The 27,006-nt window shown below is 43.1% G+C and overlaps 1 protein-coding gene across 2 annotated transcripts in view; it reads left to right on the top strand.

The window, feature by feature from the left end:
• The window catches only part of SACS (sacsin molecular chaperone), a 133,225-nt gene that overhangs the window by 42,120 nt on the left and 64,099 nt on the right, over positions 1 to 27,006 (top strand). For both annotated transcript variants that reach the window (XM_033948683.1, XM_033948684.1), the window contains exons 3-4: positions 3,884 to 4,034; positions 4,933 to 5,023. In XM_033948683.1, the coding sequence (XP_033804574.1) occupies positions 3,884 to 4,034; positions 4,933 to 5,023 (242 nt within the window). The remainder of the gene's footprint in view (positions 1 to 3,883; positions 4,035 to 4,932; positions 5,024 to 27,006) is intronic.

The following is a 27,006-nucleotide window of genomic DNA, read 5'->3' as shown; positions in this document are numbered from 1 at the left end:
TGAGCTCCCTTAGTATCCTGGGATGGATCCCGTCTGGTCCCATCGCTTTGTCCACCTTCAGTTTTTCAAGTTGCTCATAAACACCCTCCTCCGTGAACGGCGCAGAATCTACTCCATTTTCTCGTGTAACTTTGCCAGACAATTTCGGTCCTTCTCTAGGATTTTCTTCTGTGAACACAGAACAGAAGTATTTGTTTAGCACATTTGCTTTCTCCTCATCACTCTCCACATATTTGTTCCCAGCATCTTTTAGCCTAGCAATTCCATTTTTTATCTTCCTCCTTTCACTAATATATCTGAAAAAATTTTTATCTCCCTTTTTTACATTTTTAGCCATTTTGAGTATTATAATCACTTTGAGTATTGTGCTTGTTATTTTTCCAGAATTGCTTAGTTGTTAACCACTTTAAACCTGTAATGAGGGATTTGGCAGTACACAAGAAACAGATAAGACAAGAAATGCACAAAAAGGGATTTATCTTAGATAGTTGGCTGCTGACATGCCACAAATCACATGATCAGAGAAATTAGTATATCAAGGCTTGATACCAATGGTTTCAAATAAACATATTTTTTATGTGCCTTGATAGCTCAGTGTAATACCTAGATTTGATTCATTAGCCCAATTTCTACTGGCAAGGTTTGGAGGTGGTATTGCTTGGCATCAGCATTCACAGCTGTTAGAGATTGGGAGTTCCTGCTTTTGTGTAACAGTGACACCTAGTGGTTGTCTGAGAATGCACTTGTTTCAGGTTCAGCTGTAGTCTGCCTTTCAACCAGAAGGCTTGCTGCAGAAGTTGGGCTAGTTGAGAGGGGATTAAAAATAGGGGAAGCCTTAGATATTGAAGGGATAGACCTGGAAGGCCCTCAACCAGGAAAGAGGGGCATCACCCAGAGGGTGTTTGAGGATTCTTCAAACAAGAAAGAATATTCCTAAAACCAATCCACAGAGTGAAACACTGAGATTAAAATAGAAATATTCCCAACTATGAAATAGAAATAACAAAAATCCAAGCAGATGTATTTTTCCAAATGATTTCAGCCAAATAAACCACTTTCAGAGTCTCCATAATGCCAGATTGGTTTTGTACTAGCAAGAAGAAAAATAAGTTGCGAGATTTAGAGATATGAAAGGGACCAAACAGGAAAAAACAGCTATTCACAGCACCGGAGTAAATACGGTTCTTACCAAGCAGCAAACAGTAACCAAGTGTCTCTGGGCAACCTGAAGCAGTCCAGTTCAAGGTCTCTAGCTTCCTATCCATTAATAACCAGTCATTATAGCAATATGTGAAAGTGTTTTATTAGTGCAGAGAATATGAATTATATTATAGCATGCAAAATATAAAATAGAAACAAAAGACAAAATAATATATCTATAGGGGATTAAAGGTGTTAGTCTACTCAATCCTTCACAGTAAGCTCTGACCAAAACAAGCTCTTATACAAAATGAATTGTACTCATTTCAGAGTGGGTGCAAAAGCCAATAGGGTGTTTGAACAAATGTATGTTCCCATTGTATAATGGGAAATACACATCAAAATTTTCAGGCTGTCTAAACCATGCCCACAGTGCATATGTAAATGCTTCTTTTTACACATGAAGTTATGCTTTTAAAATAACCACCTTAAGCTCTTAATTTTTAATTATTACATGGAGAGATGGTGAATACAAATGTCTCTAGCTGCTCCTATACATTTAAAGTTGTTCTAAATCAGTGGTCTCAAACACGCGGCCCGCGGGCCGCATGCGGCCTCCCAGGGACTATTTTGCGACCCGCGATCTGTCCTTGCCTAAAGCAGGGGTCCCCAATCTGCTTCCCTTCCCACTGCCTCCCCCAAGCCACCGCAATCGGGGAACAGGCCAGCGCCCGAGGTCCTAGCTCTCCCTGCATATCTTCCCCACCTCGGAGCCGACCAATTCTCGCCACCCGACGTTCAATTCTAATGTCGGGGAGGAAGTTCCGGGCCAGCCAATCGCTGCCTGGCTGGCACGGAAGTTCCTCCCCGAAGTTAGAATTGATGTCGGGTGGCGTGAATTGGTTAGCCCCGTGCTGGGGAAGATATGCAGGGAGAGTTAAGACCTTGGCACTGGCCTGTTCCCCGATTGAGGCGGCGGCAGCCTGTTCCCGGATTGCGGCGGTGGCAGCCTGTTACCTGATTGTGGCAGTGGCGGCCTGTTCCCCAATGGTGGTGGCTTGGGGGAGGGGAAGGAGAAGTAAAGAAAGAAAGGGGACAGAGAGACAGAAAGAAAGAAGGGAGACGGGACACAGACAGAAAGGGGCATGGAGAGAGAAAGGTCGGGCATGGAGAAAGAAAAAAAGAAAGAAAGAGGGCACAGAGAGAGAGAGAAAGACAGACATATAGAAAGAATGGGGGCATGGATAGAGAGAGAAAGAAAGAAGGAGGCAGGGTGAAAGAAATAAAAAGTTGGGGGGAGGGAAGGAGACAGATGCCAGACCAGGGGAAAGGAAGGAAGGAGGGATGAAGAGAAAGGAAAGAAAGAGATGTCGGACCATGGAAATAGGGACAGAAGAAGAGAGAGATAGAAGGGAAGGGAAGATATGGAAACATAGATTTTGAAAAGAAAGCAGAAAAATTGAATATTAAGTTAATGCCAAAGATGGATGCAAGGCAGAAAGTGAAGACGGAGAGAAAACCAGTCAAAGGACAAGAAGACCCTGGAAACATAATTAAATGCACAGAAAAATAAAGTCACCAGACAACAAAGGTAGGGAAATGATTTTATTTTTAATATAGTTATTGAAATGTGTCAGTTTTGAGAGAGGAAAGATATTAAACTTTAAATGTGAGGGCTGCAGAAAAAATAGGGTACTTGGAGGGCTGCAGAAAAAAATAGTTAATGACAATTTTGCTTAAGGTAAAACTCTTTATAGTTTATAAATCTTTCCTTTAACTGTTAAAGGAAAGATTTATAAACTATAAAGAGTTTTACCTCATGCAAAATTGTCATTTCTTTAAAAAGACATTAACTATTTTTTCTGCGGCCCTCCAAGTACCTACAAATCCAAAATGTGGCCCCACTAAGGGTTTGAGTTTGAGACCACTGTTCTAAATCATGTTTTTGTGAAAAGATGTATCCTGGTTTCTTTTGTTTATGCCATTTTAATAATTTGAGTCAATTTTTAACAAGCTACTGGATAGGTTAGTCACCTAAAGACTACTAGTGATAGCTAATCTAAGCTGTTTTACACAAAAAATTAATGTTATCCAGCTGCGTTCTAACTAGAGAATGACACGGTGACAAAATTCATCACCGTCCCCGCGGATAACCGCGGGAAACCATCTTCATGTCATTCTTTAAAGAGAGAGGGAAGAATCAGAGTACGAATGGCCAAACCACTGACCCGCAAGCTTTGCTTTGAAGAATGCTGGTGTAGAAGGACTGAGGTTGAAATAGACACTAGAAAATGACATGGGATTATTTCCCGCGGTTATCCGCGGGGACGGGAACGGTGATGAATTTTGTCACCGTGTCATTCTCTAGTTCTAACGATGCCTTGTGAACATTTACTTTTTAAGCAGCTAAATATCTGTCTAATAAAATATATTTAGTTGCTGTGTTTTGTTTTAAATTTTGTATTCATTTTTCATACTACAACAAGTGTATCATAGAAAGTTATGTGATCTCATAAAATATACACTTAATTTTCTTTCATGTACTGCTGTAAATACAATATATCATTCTAAATTCATGTACAATAATAACTGAAAATGTATGTATTACATAATATGTATAACAATTGTTACTAAAATATGTGTATATGTGTTTGTGAGGCAGGTTCAAGGCTGCTTAGCTCTTACTCATTTTGTGTATTATTTTGTTTCCCTCATAGAAAATTATTTTTCCTTTTGTTGACAGGTTGGTCAGAATTACAGTCCTACATGAATATGTTGGCTGCAGGACTTATGATTTGCCACCTTCTACAGCTGTTAAAGATGTTAAGGAGTTGCTCTATACAGAAACAGATTTTCCTGTTTCTGAGCAACATTTATGGCACAATAATAAAGAGGTAAACTAGTTTCAAATAATGAATTCTGTTTTGCATATTGCATGTCATGCAATTTCTTTTAGAAATAAATAAATCAGTTTAGTTTCATCATTATCCTGTTAAACCAGTCCAGACACATGGGTTTTGCTCCCTGACCTTCAGTTAGAGGCAGAGAACACTGTACTTTCAGTAATGTTTTTACTAGCATAACAAGTGGTGCAACACTGGAACTTTTCCAGTATTTTTTACCTCCAGCAAGTGGTGCAGATGGACTGGTGCAACAGAATAGAATGCCTTTCCTAACTGGGCCTGATTCCCCGGGGCACAGCCTACCGCCTGGGATCCAATGGTTGAGTACACAGCTGGAGGAGTGCTCAGGGATAGGTCTATGGACTTTTACCCTGACTGAACAGAAGGAGGTTATCTTTGGGATCCCCAAGCCTCAGCCTCTAGGCCTAGCCTTTGTGAGCAGTGGCTAGTGGTCTTGCAGAGCCATAACCAGCAACAGTGTCCTGAATCCCAGACCTCAGTCTCTGGTACCTGGCTGTGGGAGGGTGAAGCTAGCTGTGGTTCCATGGGGTCACTGTCAGCAGGGGTTAAGTATGATTTGGGGTCATCCCTCCCTTTGCTTCCAGTGCTGTGTTAGTGGCTGGGAAGAATTCTTTGAAGTTTCTTTGAAGAAAAAAAAAGATGAGGGTAGTGCAGAGCAAGCTGGAAATAATCTTGGTCTAGTTGTGCTTGGTGGGAGAATTCCCCTCTGCAGAGAGGGGAATTTTCAAATTAGTTGCAGATCTAAGGAAAAATCCAACAGTCCAAAACTCACCTGTTAGGAGTCTGACTTCAAATTGTATTCACATCTCTACTTAGCAATGTAAGTGGAACCCACATTTTAATGTTATCTTCACATTTTGCCTTTAAGCTGTGTGATTGGACCAAAATTGGAGACCTTATACATTCCCAGAATCATGATGTTTTCCTAAAGCTACAGTCATATGGATTAAAAGGAGGAGGTATAATATGTTAAATATTCATTCTCATTATGATTAAATATATTTCCATGTGTTTAACTCAAACTTCAGTGCTTTTAGGTTATTTTACCTTTTTGGTAACTTATCTGCTTATACTGTATATGTCAATAAAATAGTGAGTTTAGGTCATACCAGAAATATACTGCAGACAAGTTGCACTTGCACAGGTGACACTATTACTTGTGTATTCTTTATTATAGTATACTAGGGTGTGTGCTACATTTTGTGAATAAACCAATGTGTCCATATAGCTAATGCTAATAAATAATTACAAATGGCTGGAACAAAGGCAAGCTAAATCACTCTTAAACTGGGCTGTGGTGATCTCTGTCCATGTCCTAACTAGACATTTTTTCAATTACAAGATGTGTTTCTTGTACTCTAGAAAAGCTGCTGTGGAAAAGTACCATGTGACCTTTCTTGTGAGTGAAGGGATTCTTACTAGCTCTTTATTTATTTATTTTAGATATTCTGCCTCTTAGGGCTCCTTTTACGAAGGTGCACTAGCGTTTTTAGCACACGCAGCGGATTAGCGCATGCTATAGTGCGCGCTAGCCGAGAAACTACCGCCTGCTCAAGAGGAGGTGGTAGCGGCTAGTGCATGTGGCATTTTATTGCACGCTATTCCGCGCGTTAAGGCCCTAATGCACCTTCGTAAAAGGAGCCCTTAGGATAATAGATAATACTGTGCAGAAAAATAATGTACTGAATCTAGGAACAAAGCAAGAACTCTGGGTAGGATGATTGTACTTAAAATATGAAGAGTATATTGTGTACAAAAGTGATGCAAAATACATATAGCACTAAAATGAGAACAACTTAAAGGTGAACTAGAGGCCAATCAAAGCTGCTATTCTCAAGTTTCAGATGAAACTGGATTTGTGATCTAAAATGAGAATGTTGGCTCCTAATCTGGCATCTTCCTCCACCTTCTTCTCTTGAGTGGGAGTACCTCCCCTCCCCCAGGCCTACCTTACAAACCATGGTAGTTTACTGATATAGACGGGGCAGGAGCAATCCCTAGTCACTTCTGCCCCTTCCAGCTCTGCTCTCAAAATGGCTGTTGCGACCTCTAGCAGCAGTCTTGATTAACATAGAATATGATAACACAAAGATCTTACTTATCCATGCCAGAACATTTCAGATGAGTGGGTTATTTTCCCCTTGCCAGCAGATGGAGCCAGTGAAAAACAGCTTAGAGTTGACTTCACTACCCTTACAGGGGGTTGGTGCTGCCTTCAGCTTCTTAGTATTTCTCTGGCTCCAGCAGATGGTGCGTTCATGTGGCCTGGTGTAGCAATTATGAGTAGGCCAAGGAAGTCGCTTCCGAGAAGGTTATAGGCCCAGATTTTCTATAGAGCAGACACTGCAATCAACTACCCTGTGGAGATTGGTTCAAAATATGCTGGTTCTCTCCCCCTGTTCTTATTCTTGTGGGAGTTGTAATTGCAGTGCCTACTACCTTCTCTGCTCATGGGAGGAGAATAGAGAGATGTTTCCTGGGTACTGGCTAATTAAAGATTTTAGATAAGGAATTAAAAAAAAAAATCCTTCAATGCAGCCTCTTTCAAGACTTCATCCTGGTCTGCTATAGTGCTTTATTGGACTGGGACTTGATCAGAGGGTCTGAAGCAGGGTGAATTTGATTTAATTCACTAGTCAGAAAGGCTTGATTTAAATCATGGTTTTCTCATTGTATTCACTGCCACTCAGTACTGCCCCAAAAATGGAATATTTACTTGTTTTAACTCTATTTCTTCATAATAACTGTTTCAAAATGACTGTAACCTGCAGTAATAATAACAAATTTTGCTCAAATATGACAAATCCCGAAGACAGTCTTTTAAGAAATTTGATAAAATTAAAACATTTACCAACTTGAAGATCCTGCCTGTTCAAACATGTTCCTTTTGTTTTCTTCATCAAAGCACTTCTCATGATGTTGTTTTATTCGGGCCACCAGGCCTTGCATCTTTGTTGCAGTGTTTGCATTTTGCACGCATGCCTGCCTTACCCATAGGTAGAGGAACTTCATTAAAATATTCCCAAAATGGGTCTCTTTTATGGCCTGCTGCCATTATAGCTTTTCTCCTCCAAGGAGAAAATAATATGATAAACTTCAGGCTATACACACAAAGATCCCAAGACTTGTGGAGTATTCTGTTCAGAAGTTTTACTTTACCTATTCAGTTCAAGGTTGAATTGCATTACAAGAGGCTGGGTCAGTTATCTAAGAAGTTACAATGGACAGTTTGACAGGGACATTCAATAGAGTTGCTACTATTATCCCAGGACAAGCAGGCAGCATATTCTTGACTGATGGGTGACGGCACCGACGGAGCCCCGGTACGGACAATTTTAGAGTGATTGCACTCTAAGAACTTGGAAAGTTCTAGTAGGCTGCACCGCGCACGCGTGAGTGCCTTCCCGCCCGACAGAGGCGCGCGGTCCCCAGTTTCTTAGTTTCCGCGGAGCTAAGAAGTCGCACTTTTCAACGGCTGTTGAAAATATTTTTTTCTGTCGCCTTCCCGCTCGCGAAATCTTTTTGGAAATTATATTTCCTTTTTTTCTTTTATTATTTTCTTTAAAAAAAAAAAACAAAACCAGTTTTTTTCTTTTTTCTTCATTTCGTCGGTTTTGCCCCGGCGGGGCCTACTGCCGCCATCAAGGCCTCGGCCTTCGATTTGGCAGAAGCCGTTTTTCCTTTCATGCCCCCCCAGCCAGGTTTTAAAAAGTGCCAGCGGTGTGCACGGCCTATCTCTCTTACGGACCCGCACAATTGGTGCTTACAGTGCCTGGGTCCAGAGCATCAGGCTTCTACCTGCACCCGCTGTGCCACTTTGAAAAAACGTACATTAAAAAACCGACAAATCCAACAACGTTTGCTTTTCGGTGCCGATATGTCTGACCCTGCGACATCGACACCGGCATCGGCACCACCTCAGTCGGCACCCACTTCGTCGACGCCGCGCGACACCACGCCGGCGTCGCAACACTCAGGTAAGCCGGCTAAGAAGCCATCTCCGTTGGAGCGTCCTCCGGTCTCAGTAGCAGCGAGTCCAATCCTGCCGACCTCGAGGCGCCCACAGAAGCGCTTCGCTCCTATTGAGCTGAGCCCCTCGACATCGGGTTCCTCATCCTCGGAGAGTAGAGCGGCACCACAGGTACCGCAGAAGAAAAAGGCGGTACCGGTGCCTTCGCTAGACGAGCGGATTGCTGCTGTCCTGCAAGTGCAACTTAAGGAGCAGTTGCAACAACTCCTTCCCGCACTTTTGACACCGAGCCTTCCAGTCCCGGTCCGGTCTGAGCCACCGGTACCGACAGTGGAGCGCCCTCCTTTATCGGCATCCACTTTGTCAGTACCGGTTCACACTGCTTCCTCGACTTCGATGCCAATCTTAGCACCGGAACCGAGAGCTCAACACCAGGCGGTGCAGACTTCGGTACCGACGTAGCATGTCACATCTCCTGGTACCGTGTCTATGAGGTCGGGTAAGTCGGTGCGCAAAACCCGACACCTGGAACTCTCCACTCTGGAGTCTCAAGACCGTGGCTCTCAGATTCGGGACCCTGATTTGTGGGGTGACTCTGAAGAGCCCTTTCTGTCTGAGGGTGAGTGTTCCTCTGATGAAGAGGATCATCTTGTTGCTGATCCCTCTTCTAAGCAGGATTCCATATCTTTTACCTCTTTCTTAAAAGAGATGTGTGAATCTCTTTCTATTCCCTTGGAGGCTGAGTCGAAGAAATCCAAGGCATTCCTTGATGCTCTGGACTTTGACCAGCCTCCAAGGGAATTTCTCAAACTTCCTCTCCATGACATCTTAAGAGAGACTTTTTATAAAAATTTAGAGACTCCCCTGACTGTACCGGGAGCTCCTCGTAAATTGGACTCCTTATACAAGGTTATCCCTATCCCTGGTTTTGACAAACCTCAGCTCCCGCATGAGTCTCTTTTGGTGGAATCCACACTTAAGAAATCAGCGGGAGCTAATGTGTATGCCTCAGTCCTTCCTGGCAGAGAAGGAAAAGCCATGGACAAATTTGGCAAACGTTTATATCAGAATGCCATGTTAGCCAATAGGTCAGGGAACTACGCTTTTCATTTTTCATTTTATTTAAAGCACCTCATTCAAAACATGGCTGCTTTTGAAAAGTACCTCCCTGACCGCAAGAAATCTGCATTTCATGCCTGCTCTTCTTCTCTTCTCCAGTTACGCAAGTTCCTAGTTCGGTCAATTTATGACACATTTGAATTGACTTCTAGGGCCACGGCTATGTCTGTTGCCATGCGTCGGTTGGCATCGCTCAGAGTCTCAGAGCTCGATGTAAATCATCAGGACCGCCTAGCAAATGCTTCCTGCTTGGGTGATGAGCTCTTCGGAGAGTCCATGGATTCCACTACACAAAAGCTGTCTGCCCATGAGACTCAGTGGGATACTCTCCTGAAGACTAAGAAAAAGACTCCACCTGCTCGGCCTTTTCGCCAACAATCTGCCTACCAGTGCCGCTATGCTGCCCGTCCCTTGCCACCGGCTACTCAACAGCCTAGACGTCAGCGTCAGCAACAGCGACAACCACCTAGGCCAGCCCAGCAGCAACAGGTGAAGCCTCCTCCACCACAAAAGTCTACCCAACCCTTTTGACGTGGTTCTCCAAAGCATAGCCAGTATTCCACCATCTGCCAATCTCCCTCGACCCATAGGAGGACGTCTTTCTTGTTACACCAGCCGTTGGGAGAACATCACATCGGATCAGTGGGTCCTCAACATCATCCGCCACGGCTACTCTCTCAACTTTCAGACACGTCCTGCACAAAGTCTGCCAAGAGAGTCTGCTTTGAACACCTCTCAGTCTTCTCTCCTTCTTCAGGAGGTTCAATCCCTCCTCCTCCTGAACACCATAGAGGAAGTTCCTCTAGATCAGAAGGGGCAGGGATACTACTCCCGTTATTTTCTGGTCCCCAAAAAAACAGGGGATCTCAGACCCATCCTAGATCTTCGCGATCTCAACAAATGCTTGGTCAAGGAGAAATTCAAGATGCTTTCTCTGGCAACTCTTTATCCTCTTCTCCATCAAAGCGACTGGCTATGCTCCCTCGATCTCAAAGAGGCATACACTCACATTCCGGTCAATCTGGCCTCCAGACAGTACCTCCGCTTCATGATCAATCATTGTCATTACCAATACAAGGTGCTGCCCTTTGGTCTTGCCTCCTCTCCAAGAGTGTTCACCAAATGTCTGATTGTGGTGGCTGCCTTTCTACGCTCTCACCACATTCAAGTCTTTCCTTATCTGGACAATTGGTTAATCAAGGCCAATTCATCTCAAACAGTGCTCCTGGCCACCAACCAAACCATCCTGTTTCTACAGCTTCTGGGGTTCGAGATCAATCTACCCAAATCTCATCTCATCCCCACTCAGAGACTTCAATTCATTGGAGCGGTGCTGGACACAGTCCTCATGAGAGCATTCCTGCCGTCCAACCGTCTTCAAACTCTTCAATCTCTATGTCAGCAGCTGCTTCCACAACGTTCCATCTCTGCCAAGCAAATGATGATACTCTTGGGTCACATGGCCTCCACAGTTCATGTCACACCCCTCGCACGTCTTCACCTGCGCACTCCTCAGTGGACCCTAGCTACCCAGTGGTCCCAAGCGACGGATCCTTGCTCATGACACATATCTGTGACATCATCTCTTCGTCAGTCTCTACAATGGTGGTTGATATCCTCAAATCTTTCCAGAGGTCTTCTGTTTCATCTACCTCCTCATCAACTTGTCATCACCACCGACACCTCCCCTTATGCCTGGGGAGCTCATTTGAACGAATTCCAAACTCAAGGACTTTGGACAGCCCAGGAAATGAAACATCACATCAATTTCCTGGAACTCAGAGCGATGTTTTATGCCCTCAAGGCCTTCCAACATCTTCTCTTTCCTCAGGTCCTCCTGCTGTGCACAGACAATCAAGTTGCGATGTACTACATCAACAAGCAGGGTGGGACAGGCTCTCGCCTCTTGTGCCAGGAAGCCCAGAAGATTTGGGCTTGGGCCACAGATCACCAGCTATTCCTGAAAGCTATCTACATTCAGGGAGAACAGAATTCCTTAGCGGACAAGCTCAGCAGAATTCTCCAGCCTCACGAGTGGACACTCGATCCTTTAACTCTTCAGTCCATCTTCGCTCAGTGGGGCACTCCTCAGATAGACCTCTTTGCAGCTCCTCACAATCACCAGCTGCCCCTATTCTGCTCCAGACTCTACTCCCCTCACCGTCTGGCAGCGGATGCATTTCTCCTCGATTGGTCCAATCTGTTCCTGTACGCTTTCCCTCCTCTGCCTCTCATGTTACGAACCTTGTTCAAGCTCAAGAGGGAACGAGCCACCATGATTCTGATTGCTCCACGGTGGCCCAGGCAACATTGGTTCTCCCTTCTACTTCAACTCAGTTCCAGGGAGCCTTTCCTTCTTCCACTGTTTCCTTCTCTGCTTACGCAACATCAGGAGACCCTTTTGCATCCCAACCTTCCGTCTCTGCACCTGACAGCTTGGTTTCTCTCGGGCTGACTTCTCATGATACTCTTTTGTCTCAGCCCGTTCGTTCCATTCTGGATGCATCCAGGAAACTGGCCACTCTGCAATGTTACCATCAGAAGTGGACACGGTTTTCTTCCTGGTGTCTTCTTCATCATCATGATCCCACTTCCCTTGCAGTGGAGACCTTATTGGATTATCTTCTTTCTTTGTCTGACTCTGGCCTCAAGTCTACTTCCATTAGAGTCCACCTCAGTGCTATTGCTGCTTTTCATGAGCCAGTTCATGGGAAACTTCTCTCAGCTCATCCTTTGGTGTCCAGATTCATGCGGGGTCTTTTCAATATCAAACCACCTCTTAAGTCCCCTCCTGTAATCTGGGATCTCAATTTGGTTCTTTCTGCCTTAATGAAGCCTCCATTTGAACCTTTGGCTACAGCTCCTTTCAAGTTTCTCACTTGGAAAGTGCTCTTCCTTGTTGCTCTTACCTCTGCCAGGAGGGTCAGTGAGCTACACGCACTAGTTGCTGATCCACCTTTCACAGTCTTTCATCATGACAAGGTGGTTCTACGTACACATCCAAAGTTTCTCCCTAAGGTTGTCTCTGAATTCCATCTCAACCAATCCATTGTTCTGCCTGTCTTCTTTCCGAAATCTCACTCTCATTCTGGAGAACAGGCTCTGCATACTTTGGACTGTAAGCGGGCTTTAGCTTACTACTTAGACCGTACTAAGCCCCACAGATCATCTCCTCAACTTTTTCTGTCCTTTGATCCGAATAAATTGAGACGTCCTGTGTCTAAACGTACGTTGTCAAATTGGCTTGCAGCGTGCATTTCATTCTGTTATGCTCAGTCCGGACTGACACTGGAAGGTTCTGTCACGGCCCATAGAGTTCGAGCTATGGCAGCATCTGTAGCTTTCCTCCGTTCCACTCCTATTGAGGAAATCTGCAAGGCTGCTACTTGGTCCTCAGTTCATACTTTTACATCTCATTATTGTCTGGATGCTTTCTCCAGATGGGATGGACACTTCGGCCAATCTGTTTTACAAAATTTGTTTTCATAATGGCCAACCTTCCCTCCATCCCTCTTTTTGTTAGCTTGGAGGTCACCCATCAGTCAAGAATATGCTGCTTGCTTGTCCTGGGATAAAGCACAGTTACTTACCGTAGCAGGTGTTATCCAGGGACAGCAGACAGATATTCTTGTGTCCCACCCACCTCCCCGGGTTGGCTTCTTAGCTGGCTTATCCTAACTGGGGACCGCGCGCCTCTGTCGGGCGGGAAGGCACTCGCGTGTGCGCGGTGCGGCCTACTAGAACTTTCCAAGTTCTTAGAGTGCAATCACTCTAAAATTGTCCGTACCGGGGCTCCGTCGGTGCCTTCACCCATCAGTCAAGAATATCTGCCTGCTGTCCCTGGATAACACCTGTTACGGTAAGTAACTGTGCTATACAGTTAGGTCAAAGTTACAAATACATAGTTACAAGTTCAAGTAGGTCATCATTGGCTCATTGTTATGTCCCAGGAGTTTTTTTAGACAGTCTAGAAATGTGCTTTTACAATTTCTATTTTAGTTACTTCAGAGTTGGTTCCCTGTCTTAGTATAGAAATGCTTTTAAAAGTTTTCTGAATCTGAGATAGTGTCCACAAGATCATAGTGTAAATGGTAGTTAGTTCCAGCATTTTGCTAATTAATACTACAAAATCTTCAGGAAGGAAATAAAAACCAGGTTATTCAAGAAATATGTCAAGATAAACTCCTGATACAACTAATAACCTCACTTTATCACCAGACCATAAATGCTCCAACCAATAACTTCCCTGTAATCTTCTGGATAAGAATCTCATCCTTTTGTAATCTGCCTAGAACCGCAAGGCATTGGCGGAATAAAAGAAACTAATGTAATGTAATATTGATAAGGTAATTTGCCTGGTAAATGTTGAGGCTCATTTTCAAAACACAAAGACGTCCAAAAATGGCACTTGGACGTTTTTCTCACCAAAACGTCCAAGTTCCAATTTTCAAAACTGACTTTTTGGACGTCTTGCTAGGCTTTTTGTCTGCTGAGGATCCAAAGTTCAAGGAGGCGTGTTGGAGGCATGTTATGGTGGGCTAAGAGCATTCTTGGATGTCTTGCAGTGATAATCTAACCTTTCCCAAGACATCCAGGATGCAGCTTAGACATCCGGAGTGAGACCTGATTTAAAAGCATTTAAATGCCAAAAAGGTACCCAAACTGACCAGATAACCACATAAATTAAAAAAGGAAGTTAATAAATTAAAATGAGGAAGTTAATGAAGGCTCTGTGTCTACCTTCAGGCATGATTCAGCCTGCACATCTCCAGTTTTCTATTGAGTTAATATTTCATCAGGTGACATCACATACATATTAGAGTTCCTCTTTCCTCCCCACTGCTTCCCAGTTAGAGGAGCAATAGTGGACAGAGCCTGCAGAACTAGCTCTCTGCCTCTCTACACTTCTCAGAGTGCCTTTAAGTATAGATTAGGCTTGAGATTTATGAAAAATTTCTGCTACCTGAGAATATTTTAAAGATCCTGGGTGACCTACGTTGGCAGTATCTTTCGGTTCCGCTTTGAGCTCTTCCTCACTCCAATTTGTGTGTCTGCATGGAAGGAACCACATGTTGACTTTGGCAATGTTTTTGGGATGCTAAAGCATTTCACCAACTGGCAAGAGGAAGAAGAGACAGCAGACAGAGGGAGATTGCCACCGCCAAAAAGATAGTGCCTCATTGGGGAGTTTGTTTGGGGCAGATAAACTGGTGACCTTTATTTTTAAAGGCTTGATCTATAGATAGTTCTTGAATGGCCATGGGAGACATTAATCTGTAGGAAAATTCTCTATTTTTTGGTTATCATAGGTCTTACCTCCTGCACCTCCACCCCAAGTGCTTCTTGATACACCTGAGAGATGGAGATGGGATCTCCTTAAGCTGTGATACTTGTAAAATGCTGATTGTCAAGGATTTTATATTCTCGTCTGGTAAAGAGAAGAATAAGTTGTTGGGTCACTTGGGGGCTTATGCTTAGGTAAAACCATAATTAGAAGGGAGCACAGCATTCAAGGACCTCCATGGTAGAAAGATTTCAGCCACTGTTTAAATGATCTTTTTTTCTATAGCCTCTCTTGTTCCAGGCAGCTGTATTGGATCCAGCAATCCCTAAATGGGGAAAATGGCAACCATCCTACAGGTAACAGCATGCAGAGAAAAGAGGTCTTGATTAACCTAAGAGAAGTCCTATTAACTCCTGGATAGGATAAACAGCTGATGAATCTTGCATGATGGAGGAAAGTGATGGTAGGAGTTCCTTTGGTTATATCATCCATATTGCCTGGTTAGATTTAGTTCAAGGCGGGACCACAATGTTTCAGCCAGGCTTTTTGGGAGCTCCTGCACAGAATATTAGACAGAACAATCTTGAATGGGTTGAGCAGTTTCATTTTTTCCTACTACTACTTCCCAAGGGTTAATTGTCTTTTGAAAAAGTCCTGTGATTTCAGGGACCAAAATTCAGAAGCTGGCTGAAGGATTTCCTCATCTCAGGCCCTTCCATCCAATATTGGTCATTATGGGTATACATTCAAAGGACAAGAGTAATACTGTTCTAGCAGCTCTTTTCTTTCTTCAGGAATATAATCTAGACAGGTTTGACAGGGGTGGACACTTGCTTGTTGCAAACTGCTGTGTTCTGGCTGTTCTCTTTCTTGGAAACATGTGGAATATTCTCACTGGGTGGTCATACACCATTCAGGGTGATTTCCCTTTACTCTTGAGTATAGGTTTCAGGAGTAATGTTAGGCTGGAAATGAGCCACAAGATTTTGTCCTGAAAAGAGGGCTTTGATTATGTCTGCTTTAGGCATTCCCATGTAGAATGACAGATCTCTTCTCATGTAGTTCCCTGCATGGATTCATAGGGACATTCCTTTCAAGGGTTATCAGATATATGTCAAATTTGATATCCTGGATCTCTCACTGATGGCTTTAGGCTCTCTCCCCTTGGGTCTACCATGGCCACAGTTACCTGTCAGTCAAGGGATAGTAAATTAGATGTCTGGATATTTATGACTGAGTCAGCATAGGAAAGTGTGACAGTTGCCAGGGCTCTGCAGGTATAGAACCCCTGTGCCGACAATTATAAAAAACAATTTTGTCCTTCCAAGTTTCTGGAGCATAGGGGAGCCTTATTAAGAAAAGTATGTTTTTGTGACTTTGGTCATCCAGGGCATCAAGACCTTAGTCCTAGTACTCAGATCTCCTGTTTCCACATTCTCTTTGAAAATGGTCCTTCTGTGAGTATTAGCTTGCAGGTCAGTGAACTATATGTTGTACCTTGGGCTCAACCCCATATGTGTTTTTGCTGGTTCAGACTCCTTTCAGGGTGTCTTCCATTAGCCCAGTGTCAACAAGGCTACTTTCTTTTTCTCTAGGAAGGAATCTGAACTGGTTATTTTCACAGTTGTTTTTATCAGGGAGTAGATTGGAATTCACCTTCTTGATTATTTTGCATTGTAGAGGTGAACCTGATTAGCTGGGAGGGAAGCTGTGGTCAGAGGCAGCTGAAGTTGTGACATTGCTCCTAGTGGAGTATCAGCAGGTCCAAGTCTAGGTCAAGGGCCAGTTGACAATCTAGCACACCAGCAGTTCTGGTCTCTAGCTTCGGAGAGTGTAGTCCAGGAGGTTGCAGGCAAGGCAACACTATTTGCTGATGGAAACAAAACAGGGGAAGTAGTAGCCCTCAGGTGCCCTAATAACTCTGTCAAATTTGGCCTGGGATGGAATTTTTCTGCAGGATCTTGAACCTGCAGACATGACTGACACCCATATTGATGAGATGAATTTTCTGAGCCAATTGCCTTTGGAATGTACTAGAGGTGTTTGAGTGGACCTCATATCAACTCAGTGAAACTTCAAGGCAAGCAAGTTCTTCAGCTAAAGAAAGAAAAGCAGGAGCCAGGGCAGTTGGATATCTTAATAGAACCAGGACTGACGTACAGTCTCCTGCACATTTTCCTGATGGGTGCCTGAATATGTTGTGACTTCAGTTTTTTCCACAGTCAGATGATTCCTTCCTAGAAGATCCTTTCCATTCTAATTTATTTCTTTGACTGTTGGGAGAATAGGGCACATAGCAAAGATATTTAATCTCAGGTGATACAGCCTTGATGATGTAAAAGAAGACTGCATAGGAGACTTAATTTGGAGTTAGAAGCCTCTGTGAGATTATTTTTGGGAGACTACATTCCCCTTGAGAGATGTATTTTTCCAGCCATTTTCTTTCACAAGAGAGTGAGGTGAAGATAAACTCACAGCTCTTACAGAGAGCAGAGATTGGTTCTGGGCTACAGGAACAGAAGCTCCTTCGCTGCTCTTCCACATGGGATTCTCAGTGGAGTCAAGCATGCAAGAGTTATATTATAGAATCTGTGTTTTAGTCCTGAGGGCTGAGTACTCTCTTCTTTTCAAGGCTCTTAGTGTAGTAGTTCTTAGATCTTGGAGCACAGATTGGTCTCCTTGGGTAATTTTCAAGGAAAGTATATCTCTGTTCCCAGCACACTCCCTCTTATAAGAGTAGTGTTGTGTTTTGGCAGAATCAGAGTTTTTGTCTTTGATTATAAGTTATCAGTTATCTTTCGTTTGTAAGTGACCAGGTCCTTTTCAGTCATTCCAGGAGGTGTCAAAGAGATAATCCCCTTGGTCCACACTAACAAGTTGGTAAGTTTCAAAGGGCTGGCTAGCCCACTTGGTCAGAATACAACAGTCCTCATTGCCAGAGGTAAACTCTCTTCTAGAGGATGCTGGTAGGACAGTGCCTTACCTTTATTGTATCTATTCTCTAATTGCCTTGATGTGGGTTTGGAGGTCTGGAGATTCTACACATTAGGTATTGGAGTTCTGAGAAATATGTGGCTTCTTCCTGCCAGGTCTGGATAGAGCTTGTATACACCCCATTCATCTGAACTGATCTGGCATTGACAATAAGAAAGGAGAAATTTGGATTTACCTGTTAATTTATTTTCCTTCAGTCCTGCCAGACCAGTCCAGAACCCACTCATGGAAGCCATGGCAATCAAGAGGTTTTAGTCTGACAAATTCAGAAAGTTAACAGTAAATAGGTTGTAATCCACTCTGATAGTAATTGTTACCTTTTTGTGTGGAATTCTTATTCCTGGGTTAATGCTGATGAAATGATAATTTTGACTGCACTAGGTTTGGCTCTGGGGGTGAACTGGAAACCCAAAACTTAAAATTTGCCTTCGGAAGTCTTAGTTTTGATATAGGATACTGAGAAGCTGAATGTAGCACCAACTCTGAGCTGTTTTTTCTCTGGCTCCATCTACTTGTAGAGACATAACCTACTCATCTGGACTAGTCTTGCAGGATTCAAGGAAAGCAATGCTTAACAGGTAAGTCCAAAGTTCCCATATACCCTTTGTCGCCTACCCACCCACACCCTCTCCATCCGATCATCAAATATTTTCCTGAGCTCTTCAAAAGCTGCCATTGACAAAGACAGCAGAGATGGCCTTTGGGGAGTATTGGAAGCCCAGTCTCAGCTCCTTGAAGAATGCTGCACCATCTCTGATACTGAGGAGAATCAGCATTCCTCACATTAGAGGTGCTTTGAGGACATTGGTGACTTGAAGCTCTTGACACCATGTTCCAATGAGGTACAATGCTGCTAAGCCTCAATCTCTGTCTGGAGTTTGGCATCACAAGCCCTTAGCATCAATGAAGTTAAGAATGAATTTTTCTCTTCTTCAGGTGGGACTTGGATGATGGCCAATCCCAATATCTGTAATGATTCTTTATATTGAAAGTGAATGATGCCCAATATCAGTGCATCCCAGTATTCGATGTAGCTCTGGAACCCAAGGAGACTGGTGCTGAAGCTGATGGACAGGACTTAACAGTAAGAATGTTTGTAGTGCTACAAAGATTTCTCTTGGATATCTGTGAACACAATTTACAATGAGAGGGATCACAGGTGGACCTCAGCCATTGAAGGCATTAGTTATGGGTATCCATTATGGTAAGGTCTTGTTGAACCAGATACACTTAGCCATTAGGGGCTGTCTTCTGGGACATCTCATCAGAAAAATAGAAGCTGAGAAATAAAATGAATCAATTTTGAATGCATATTTCTCAAATGAAAAATTGGTGACCTAAAAAAACCTAGCTAAGATACTAACAAAGGAAAAAATACCATACAACAGTGTCAGGTCCCCAAAACTAGCAAAATGGTATTAAAATTTGAAAAGCATCCTTGAGGCAAGCTGCAGAAAAACAAAGACTGAGGTGGTCCCATGCATCATTGGCAGGAGGGAAATGGCATGCCTGCACAGTAAGGGGCCAATTCTATAAACGGCATCCCAATTGTAAGGGGTGGTAGGTGTCCTACTGCTGTCTAACCAGCCAATTGGGATGCATATTATCTTAAAAAAAAAAACACCAAACCCCGAGGCAGGCTGCCTACACTGTAGGTGTCTTGTCACAAGTGCAGAGAGGAGCCTATGGATACTTAAGACTTGCCCAAGGCTGGGCATGGGCATGGTTTCACCCTGAAGTGGCCCTAGGCCTAGGGCTAGGCATGGGCATGGTTTCACCCTGAAGTGGCCTAGGGCTTCGATAGGCACCTGAAATGTAGGCCAGCAAAATGCTGGCCTACATTTCAAATAGACATGGCTGCTGAACTGATCGTAGCAAGGAAATCTCCCTGCTGCAATCAGCTGAGCGGCCACAGCAGGGATCCCTCGAACCCCACCGCAAGTTGGTTGGAAGAAGGGATGCTCACTCCCTCTTGCTGGCATCCCCAGCAACATCCCAGGCAGGTGGAATGCCCACTCCCTCCTGCTGGCAACCCCCAAACACATGAATCCCCGAACACCCCCTCTCCTCGAAACCCACTTGGCCCTCCCCCCCAGTACCTTTAGCTGCAAAGCCGGTCAGAGGGATGCCTACTCCCTCCAGCTGTGGATGTAGCGAGGAGGTGGCAGCAGGAGGGATTGGCATCCCTTATGCCACGGGTTGTTTGGGGGTTCCTGCAGGAGGGAGTGGGCATCCCTCTTGCCAGCTGACTTGTGGTGGGGTTCGGGGGTTCCTTTCCGCTGCTGCTCAGCTGATTATGGCTGGGAAACTCCCTTGCTTACATCAACTCAGCAACAATGCGATTTTCTAAATGGTGTCTGTGACATGGATGCCAGTTTGAGAATTGAAGTGGTTAGGTGGGGTTTGGCATCTGTCTGTTAGGACAGATGCAATTCTGTATAGTACGCCTTTGTGCGTTTCTCAAAAACCGCTTAGGCGGCTGCTGAGACCAGGCGTCTTATACAGAATTAGGCCCTAAGTGACTCAAAGGCTGCTAGTATATACTAAGATGGCTTGTGGAAATTTGCTGCTTATTCCTAGGATAAGCTGCACAAAATCTGTTTTACTACTTGGGATCTAGCTAAGTATTTGGAACTTGGCCAATGTTGGAGACAGGAGGATACTGGGTTTTAAGGACCTTCGGTCTGTCCCAGTATGGCAGTTCTTATGCTTAAAAAAAGAATAGCTCATGACATACTTTGGGTAAGGAAACCTAATAGGTAAAGAGATTCATAGGAGAGGGAAAAAGAAAACAGAAATAATAATGGTTATTATTTGTCTGAACTTGATTTAACAGCTAATAATAGTAATTCATTGACTCAAACATAACTCACAGTCAAGCAAGTTAAACACCTAGAAAATCCTTAAGGGGATATTAGGGTGCTCAAAGTGTCATTCTGCTGATCCGTATTGTACCACTAAATGATGCAGTGTGCATTGGAGGGCTCCTGAAAGCAAAGAGTAAACTTAAAAGCCACAAAACATAAAATGAAAAAGAGGAGAAACAATAATGAAAACACCATGGTCTGATAAATAGATATTGTAAGCATACAGAGAAAACATGCTGAAAAGGTTCACCAAACCCTCCCCCCAAACACACATGTTAAACTGTTTATGTGTGCTCTGACTCAGCTAAAAACGGGATTTCATGCAACACCAACTGTAGCAAATAAAAAGAAAAGAAAATAGTAAAAGATACTGTGGTCTAATATAAAATAAATAAATGAGTAAATATTGCTACACCGTTGTGGGCAAACAGCTGATTCTGCTCAATAAACTCCCCAAAATGTATAAAACAGCAGCAACAAAATACAGTGTATAGATTATATGAATATTCAGGCTAGAAGGTGGAGAGTGTGATGCATAGACCAAATAGATAAAATTATCTAAGATATAGCCCCCCTTTTACAAAGCCGCACAACAATGGCACTGAAGCCCATTAATTTCCAATGGACTTCGGTGTGATTAACATGGGCTGCAGCAGCAATCGTCTTCGTAAAAGGGGGGCCATAGTAAGTCTCTACTACTACTACTATTTATTATTTCTATCGCGCTGAAAAGTGTACGCAGCGCTGTACATTTTAACATACAATAGACAGTCCCTGCTTAGAAGAGCTTACAATCTAATTTAGACAGAACATTTCTGGGTTGGGGAGATTATGGAAAAGGAAATGATACAGTGGGTATGGGTATCTGACAGCAGTGAGTGGGAGTTAAGAGTTGAAAGCAGTTTCAAAAAAGTGGGCTTTTAGCTTTGATTTGAATGCTGCTAGGGATGGAGCAAAACGAAAGAAAATTTAACAAAAAAACCCAATGTCTTGCTACTTTAAAAGTAAATAAAACATTTTTAAAAAGGGCAGATAAAATGAAAGTAAACACCATATCACTGTAAAACTAAAGAAAACAGATGACACGATATCCACATTGTAGCCTGCCAGAGCTGCTAAGAGAATGTCAAAACTTTTGGACTTTTTTTTTACTAAAGTGCATTAAGCTCTTAACTTGTGGTTAACACATGGAAACAGGCTAGCATGACCATGTTAACGGATCATGCGGTAGTTTGCCTGCTACCATGTATTAAACTGCATGTTACTGAATTTTTCAATCTGGCATAGGCAGAGAATGGGTGTGGAAGCATTAGTAGCTAATACATTACATTGATCATAAGCTGATTGGCTAATGCAGAGTTAAAGCACCTACTAAATAGGAATCGGTAAGTGATCCCATGTTAACTCTCAGCAGGTACCACTTACTAATGGGGACATTAACGTATGACCAGCAATTAAAAAAAAAAAAAAAAAAATTACTGGGAATTCCCCTTCTTAATGCAGTGTTAGTTTTGGGCTTGCTGCATGTTAAAATCCCTGTGTTAATATGCATTAAGCTCAGAAAGGCTCAAAATGTAACGCACTTTAGTAAATTAGTCCCTTTTGCCCAGATTAGGGCACTGATATCAGTGACTGCCTAAAAAGTAGCTGCCGATCAAGTGTCAATTATGTGATGGCGCCCCATAGAGAATCCTACCTCTGTGAAAGGCGCCGGAAATGTAGGCCAGGGTTTCCAGGCCTACATTTCTGGCTCCTATCTTTGGGCTCCTTTTACTAAGCTGCGGTAGCGTTTTTAGTGCATGCTAACCCCCGTGCTACGCAGAAAAACTAGTGCCAGCTCTATGGAGGCATTAGCATCTTGCGCAGCTTAGTAAAAGGAGCCCTTTGTCATGAACTGCACTTTTGGCAACTAATGCCATTTCTGACTTTAGCCATGCCCATAGTGGTGTTTGTCAGCCTACAGCGCTTATATAAGCACAATTCTGGCGCATATTATTTAGGCAATATATACAACTGGGGAAAAATTTCAAAAAAAGATTTGTTCCCAAAATATCTGAATAGGCAAACAACTAATAAAGGAACAGGCTACTTTAAATACCTTTTTAAACGAGTAAAGGTGCTCAGAATCCAAGATGGAAAAAAAACTTCAATTTGGTGCAATGATTGATTCTACAAAAAACGCTTTTTAGGGGTTTGTACCCCAAATTGAAGTTTTTTTTCCATCTTGGATTCTGAGCACCTTTACTCGTTTAAAAAGGTATTTAAAGTAGCCTGTTCCTTTATTAGTTGTTTGCATATTATTTAGGCACCTGTAGGCGCTTTAATAGTGCCATGTTTTTGCCGTTTTTAAAAGGTGTTTGTTACTTAACTAAGGCGCTGGTAGAATTTCCCCCTTTATCTGAATAAAACAGCAAAGAGGATGTCCACAACAAAGGTATACTAATAGCACTGTCAGCATTGCTGCCTGTTAATGCTTGTGTTTTCAGCTGATTAACAGCTGAAAGAAGTAACGTTAAGAAAAATAATAAAGAGAACTAGACAACTTCAGAAAAAGAAACTAAAGAAAAACATGAGATCTGTTTCAAAAGGGGCATTTTTTTAAAAAAGAGCTAGGGGCATCTCTTTTTATAAGTGATAAGGGAAGCAGAAAAAGAAAAAGGGGTGATAAGAGGAACTGAATACAGTGTATTAATCAGGATACATAATGTGATTTGATTATACTTAATGAACAGACCATAAACATGAAGGGACCATTAGACAAAAATGACTGTTTAACATTCAAAAGCAACAAATAATAAACTATATGCAAATATATAAAAATAAATTTAAAACTTTTTATATAAAATATCTTAGAAAATAATAAACAAGAAACACTGCCACATAATAAAACACAAAAACAATACAACAGTGTAGTAAGGTTGCCACCTCCCCCTAAAATATCATAAGAAAACACTGAAATCCATATCTTGATTCAGGCCAAAATGTTGCATTGTATCAATTGTCTTTTGTTCTTCACATAGGGGCAAGTGGTTCAAATCACCTTTCCATGATCTGGTGGGTACAAGGAGAGCACAGAATCTTAGATGTTCAAATTAGTGATTCTTATCCACCTTTAAGCATCTTTAGTAGCCAATTGTATAAGCAAGGATAATCGATTTCAAGATTTAAGATTCTGTGTGTTCTTTGTATTCATCAGATCATGGAGGGGAAATGATTTGTACAACAGAGTTCCCCTGTGAATTCACGGTTTGCGAATCATAGACCTGGTCATTCATGGTCTGCTCTGACCGCCTCTTCCTGTAATAAAGTCGGGCTACACCAATCAGGAGCTGCGTGTCAAAGCAGCTCCTGATTGGTGTAGCTACAGGAAGAGGTGGTCAGAGCAGACTGCGAGTGATTTCCTTCACCCGCCGGCACTCCAGCTGCCCTCTCCAGCTGCCTTCTGCCTCCCCTGCCTAAAAACCACATTCTCAGTTTTTCAAAATTCACGGGGGGTCCTGGAACGGAACCCCCGTGAATTTTGGGGGAGTGCTGAACTTCTAGATGAAGAATAAAAGATGTGGGGTTTTTTTTCCCCAGTGAATACAATACAACCTGGATTTCAGCATCAACTTATGAATTTTTTTTTTTGGGGGGGGGAGAGGGCACCCCTAATAAGTTGTTTTGTTTTTCTGTTTTACTATGTGCCAGTGCCTATTTTTATATTAATCACTTTATTTCTATTGTATTATTTAGGGGGAGATTATCAATCAGGGCTATGGTTTAGACAGGATATTTTATTACATTCTTCTATTTTAGCACAGGATCCTATTTTATGTTAAAATAGCATGACTTGTGGTAAAAGTTCTTAACGATAACCCACAGTATAACTTACCCATTATTCATTATTATGTTTATGTTTATTAAAACTTATTTACCCCGTTTAGCTATAAAGCAAGATCAAAGCGGTTTACAAAATAATCCAATCATGCGTATTGAAAAGAACTCTTAAACAGATAAAGTAAAATCCAAGTCATTTGAATGTTGAAAATCATTTTTATTTTTATGGTGGTCTCTTTTAGACATTTTGTTTAATTTCCCTTAAGGACCTGATTCTGTAAATGACACCTGCCTTTGTAGGCACCTGCAAAATGGTTGCCTACTGGTAAACGCCTTGTCCAGCATCGCGTTGATTTTTTCTAAAGATGTCTTAAATGTAGGCCAGAGTTTTATAAGCCTACATTTAAGGTGTCTGAGTCATGCCTACGGAAGCGCTTAGGCATGCCTACAGACGCCTAAGGCCACTTCAGCATAAGCCACATCTACGCTGGCCTTAGGCATCCATAGGCGTGCCTAGGCGCTTTCATAGGCATGAGTCAAGACACCTTAAATGTAGGCCTGTAAGACGCTGTAAAGGCGATTAAAAAAATAAACAACAAAGTGTGCCCTGATTGATCTGTTAGATGGTAGTAGGACGCCTACTGCTGCCTCTAATTGGGATGCCATTTTGAGAATCAAGTCCTTAGGGCCTGATTCTGGAAATGGTGCCTGCTGTGTTAGGCACCTGCAAAATGGGCGCCTGCCGCATGTCAATCACCAATAGAATCGCATCTATTTTTGTACAGACGCCGTAAATGTAAGCCAGTGTATTACAGGCCTACATTTAAGGCATCTGACTTGCGCCTATGGAAGTGCCTAGGTATGTCTACGGATGCCTAAGGCTACTTCTGGGGTAAGTCACGCTTATGTCAGTCTTAGGTGTCTGTAGGCTTACCTAGGTGCTTCCGTAGGTATGAGTCAGATGCCTTCATTGTAGGCATCATTTGCCGTATTGATTTTAAAAAAAAAGTGCATCCTGATTGGTCTGTTAGATGGTGGTAGGACGCCTGTCACCACCTACAATCCAGGATGCTGTTTTGAGAATCAAGCCAGTAATGTTTAAGGTCTGTTTATTAGGAATAATCACATCACATTCAGAAAGGGAAGTCCCCTATTTTTTTTAAAAAGAGGCCTTTTAAAAAAACAAAGGATGTCGTTTGTCTGTTTTTATATTGTTTATTTTTTGAGTTCCCCATTTCAGCTGTTAGTTGGCTGAACCAACAGAAAATACTAGCATTAAAAGGCAACAATGTTACCAGTGCTGCTAGCATACTGGTCTATTGTGGACATAGTTACTTTAACTTGTATCATAAAGGCAGCAGTACTTCTGGTGCTTTGGTAGACTACATTGTGGACACTGTCAGTTGTTTCTTCAGTTGTAAGGTAAAATCTGTGATGCTCATTTTCAAAGCACTTAGACACACAAAATACTATAGAAACTTATGGTACTTTGTATGTCTAAGTGCTTTGAAAATGAGCCCTAAGTGTTTACTTTCATGGAGTCAGAGATTGTGTCTAAATTCAAGAGGGCCTGGGATAGGCACGTGATTTCTCTCGGAGAGAAAAAGAGATAATGGTTACTGCGGATGGGCAGACTAGATGGGCCATTGGCCTTTATCTGTCATCAATGTTTCTATGTATCAGTTTGGTCAATGCTTCAGGCTAGGTATAAATAATATTGTATTATCTATATATTGGTATTTTGTTGTTTTGTACATTTTGGAGAGTTCACTGAGTAGAATCAGCTGCTTGCCCATAATAGTTACTTTTATTTATTTATTTTTATAATATTAAACCATTGTGTATAGTATTTTTCTTTTTTTACGTTTTGTAGGTCTAAGTATGAAATCCTCTCCCCCCCTGTTTATAGTCTGAGTCTATAATAATAAAACCCAAAAGCGCGCATGCGCTCTTGAAAATTAGTGATTCCTGGCGCCGTGAGGTGTGCTTCTGTGGCAGTATTCTATTTCACACCTCACGGCGCTTGCAGGGGCTGGAGGCGCGTGCGGTGTCTACAGGTACGCGACTGTGCTCTCTCCAAACCTCCCGGCTCTAGTGGGCGTAGGGCAGCACCAGTGGCAGCAACTGAGTGGTGGACAGCAGCCCCGCTCCGGCCGTTGACCCTCCACAAACCATCCCGGCTCCAACGGCCGTAGCAGCACTATAAACATGCTGCTTCGTGCTCTTCTACTGCCGATTTCCTCTGCCGCGTCTCTGATGACATCATCGGAGACAGACGCGGGAGAGGAAATCGGCAGTAGAAGGCCGCGAAGCAGCATGTTTAAAGTGCTGCCTACGCGGCTGGAGCCCAGAGGTTTGTCGGCGGTGGGAGAGTCAGGAGCAGGCCAGATCGAGCAGGACAACGGCAGTAAAAGACGGGGGAGGGGCCGAACAGAGCAGGGAAGGGTAAGGGAAGAGAAAGGAAAGGGGGGGCGGGGGAAAATATGCTGCTACTGCTACGACACAGGGACTTGGAGGGGAAGGGAAATACCGCTGCTGCTTCTGCACATGAAAGGGGGGGAGGGGATAGGAGGGAAATGCTTTGCTGCTGCATAGGGAAGTGGGATGGAAATGCTGCTGCACAGGGAAATGGAGAAAAAATGACAGACAGACAGCGGGAGGGAGGGAGACAGAAAGAAAGAAAGACACAGGGGCAGGGAGAGGGACAGAAAGACAGACAGAGAAAGGGGGCCAGAGAGAGAGAGAGAGTCAGCGGGAGAGGGAAAGGGGGCTGCTTTGGGGGGAGGGGTGTGCTTGGGGCAAACAGTTTTGCTCTGGGATGAAAGACAGAAGGGGCCATGGAGAGACAGGGAGAGGGAAAGGGGGCTACTTTGGGGGGGGGGGGGGGGG

Source organism: Geotrypetes seraphini, chromosome 6 (genome assembly GCF_902459505.1).
Source record: "Geotrypetes seraphini chromosome 6, aGeoSer1.1, whole genome shotgun sequence".
Lineage (NCBI taxonomy): Eukaryota > Metazoa > Chordata > Amphibia > Gymnophiona > Dermophiidae > Geotrypetes > Geotrypetes seraphini.
This window is presented reverse-complemented; position numbering and strand designations above follow the sequence as displayed.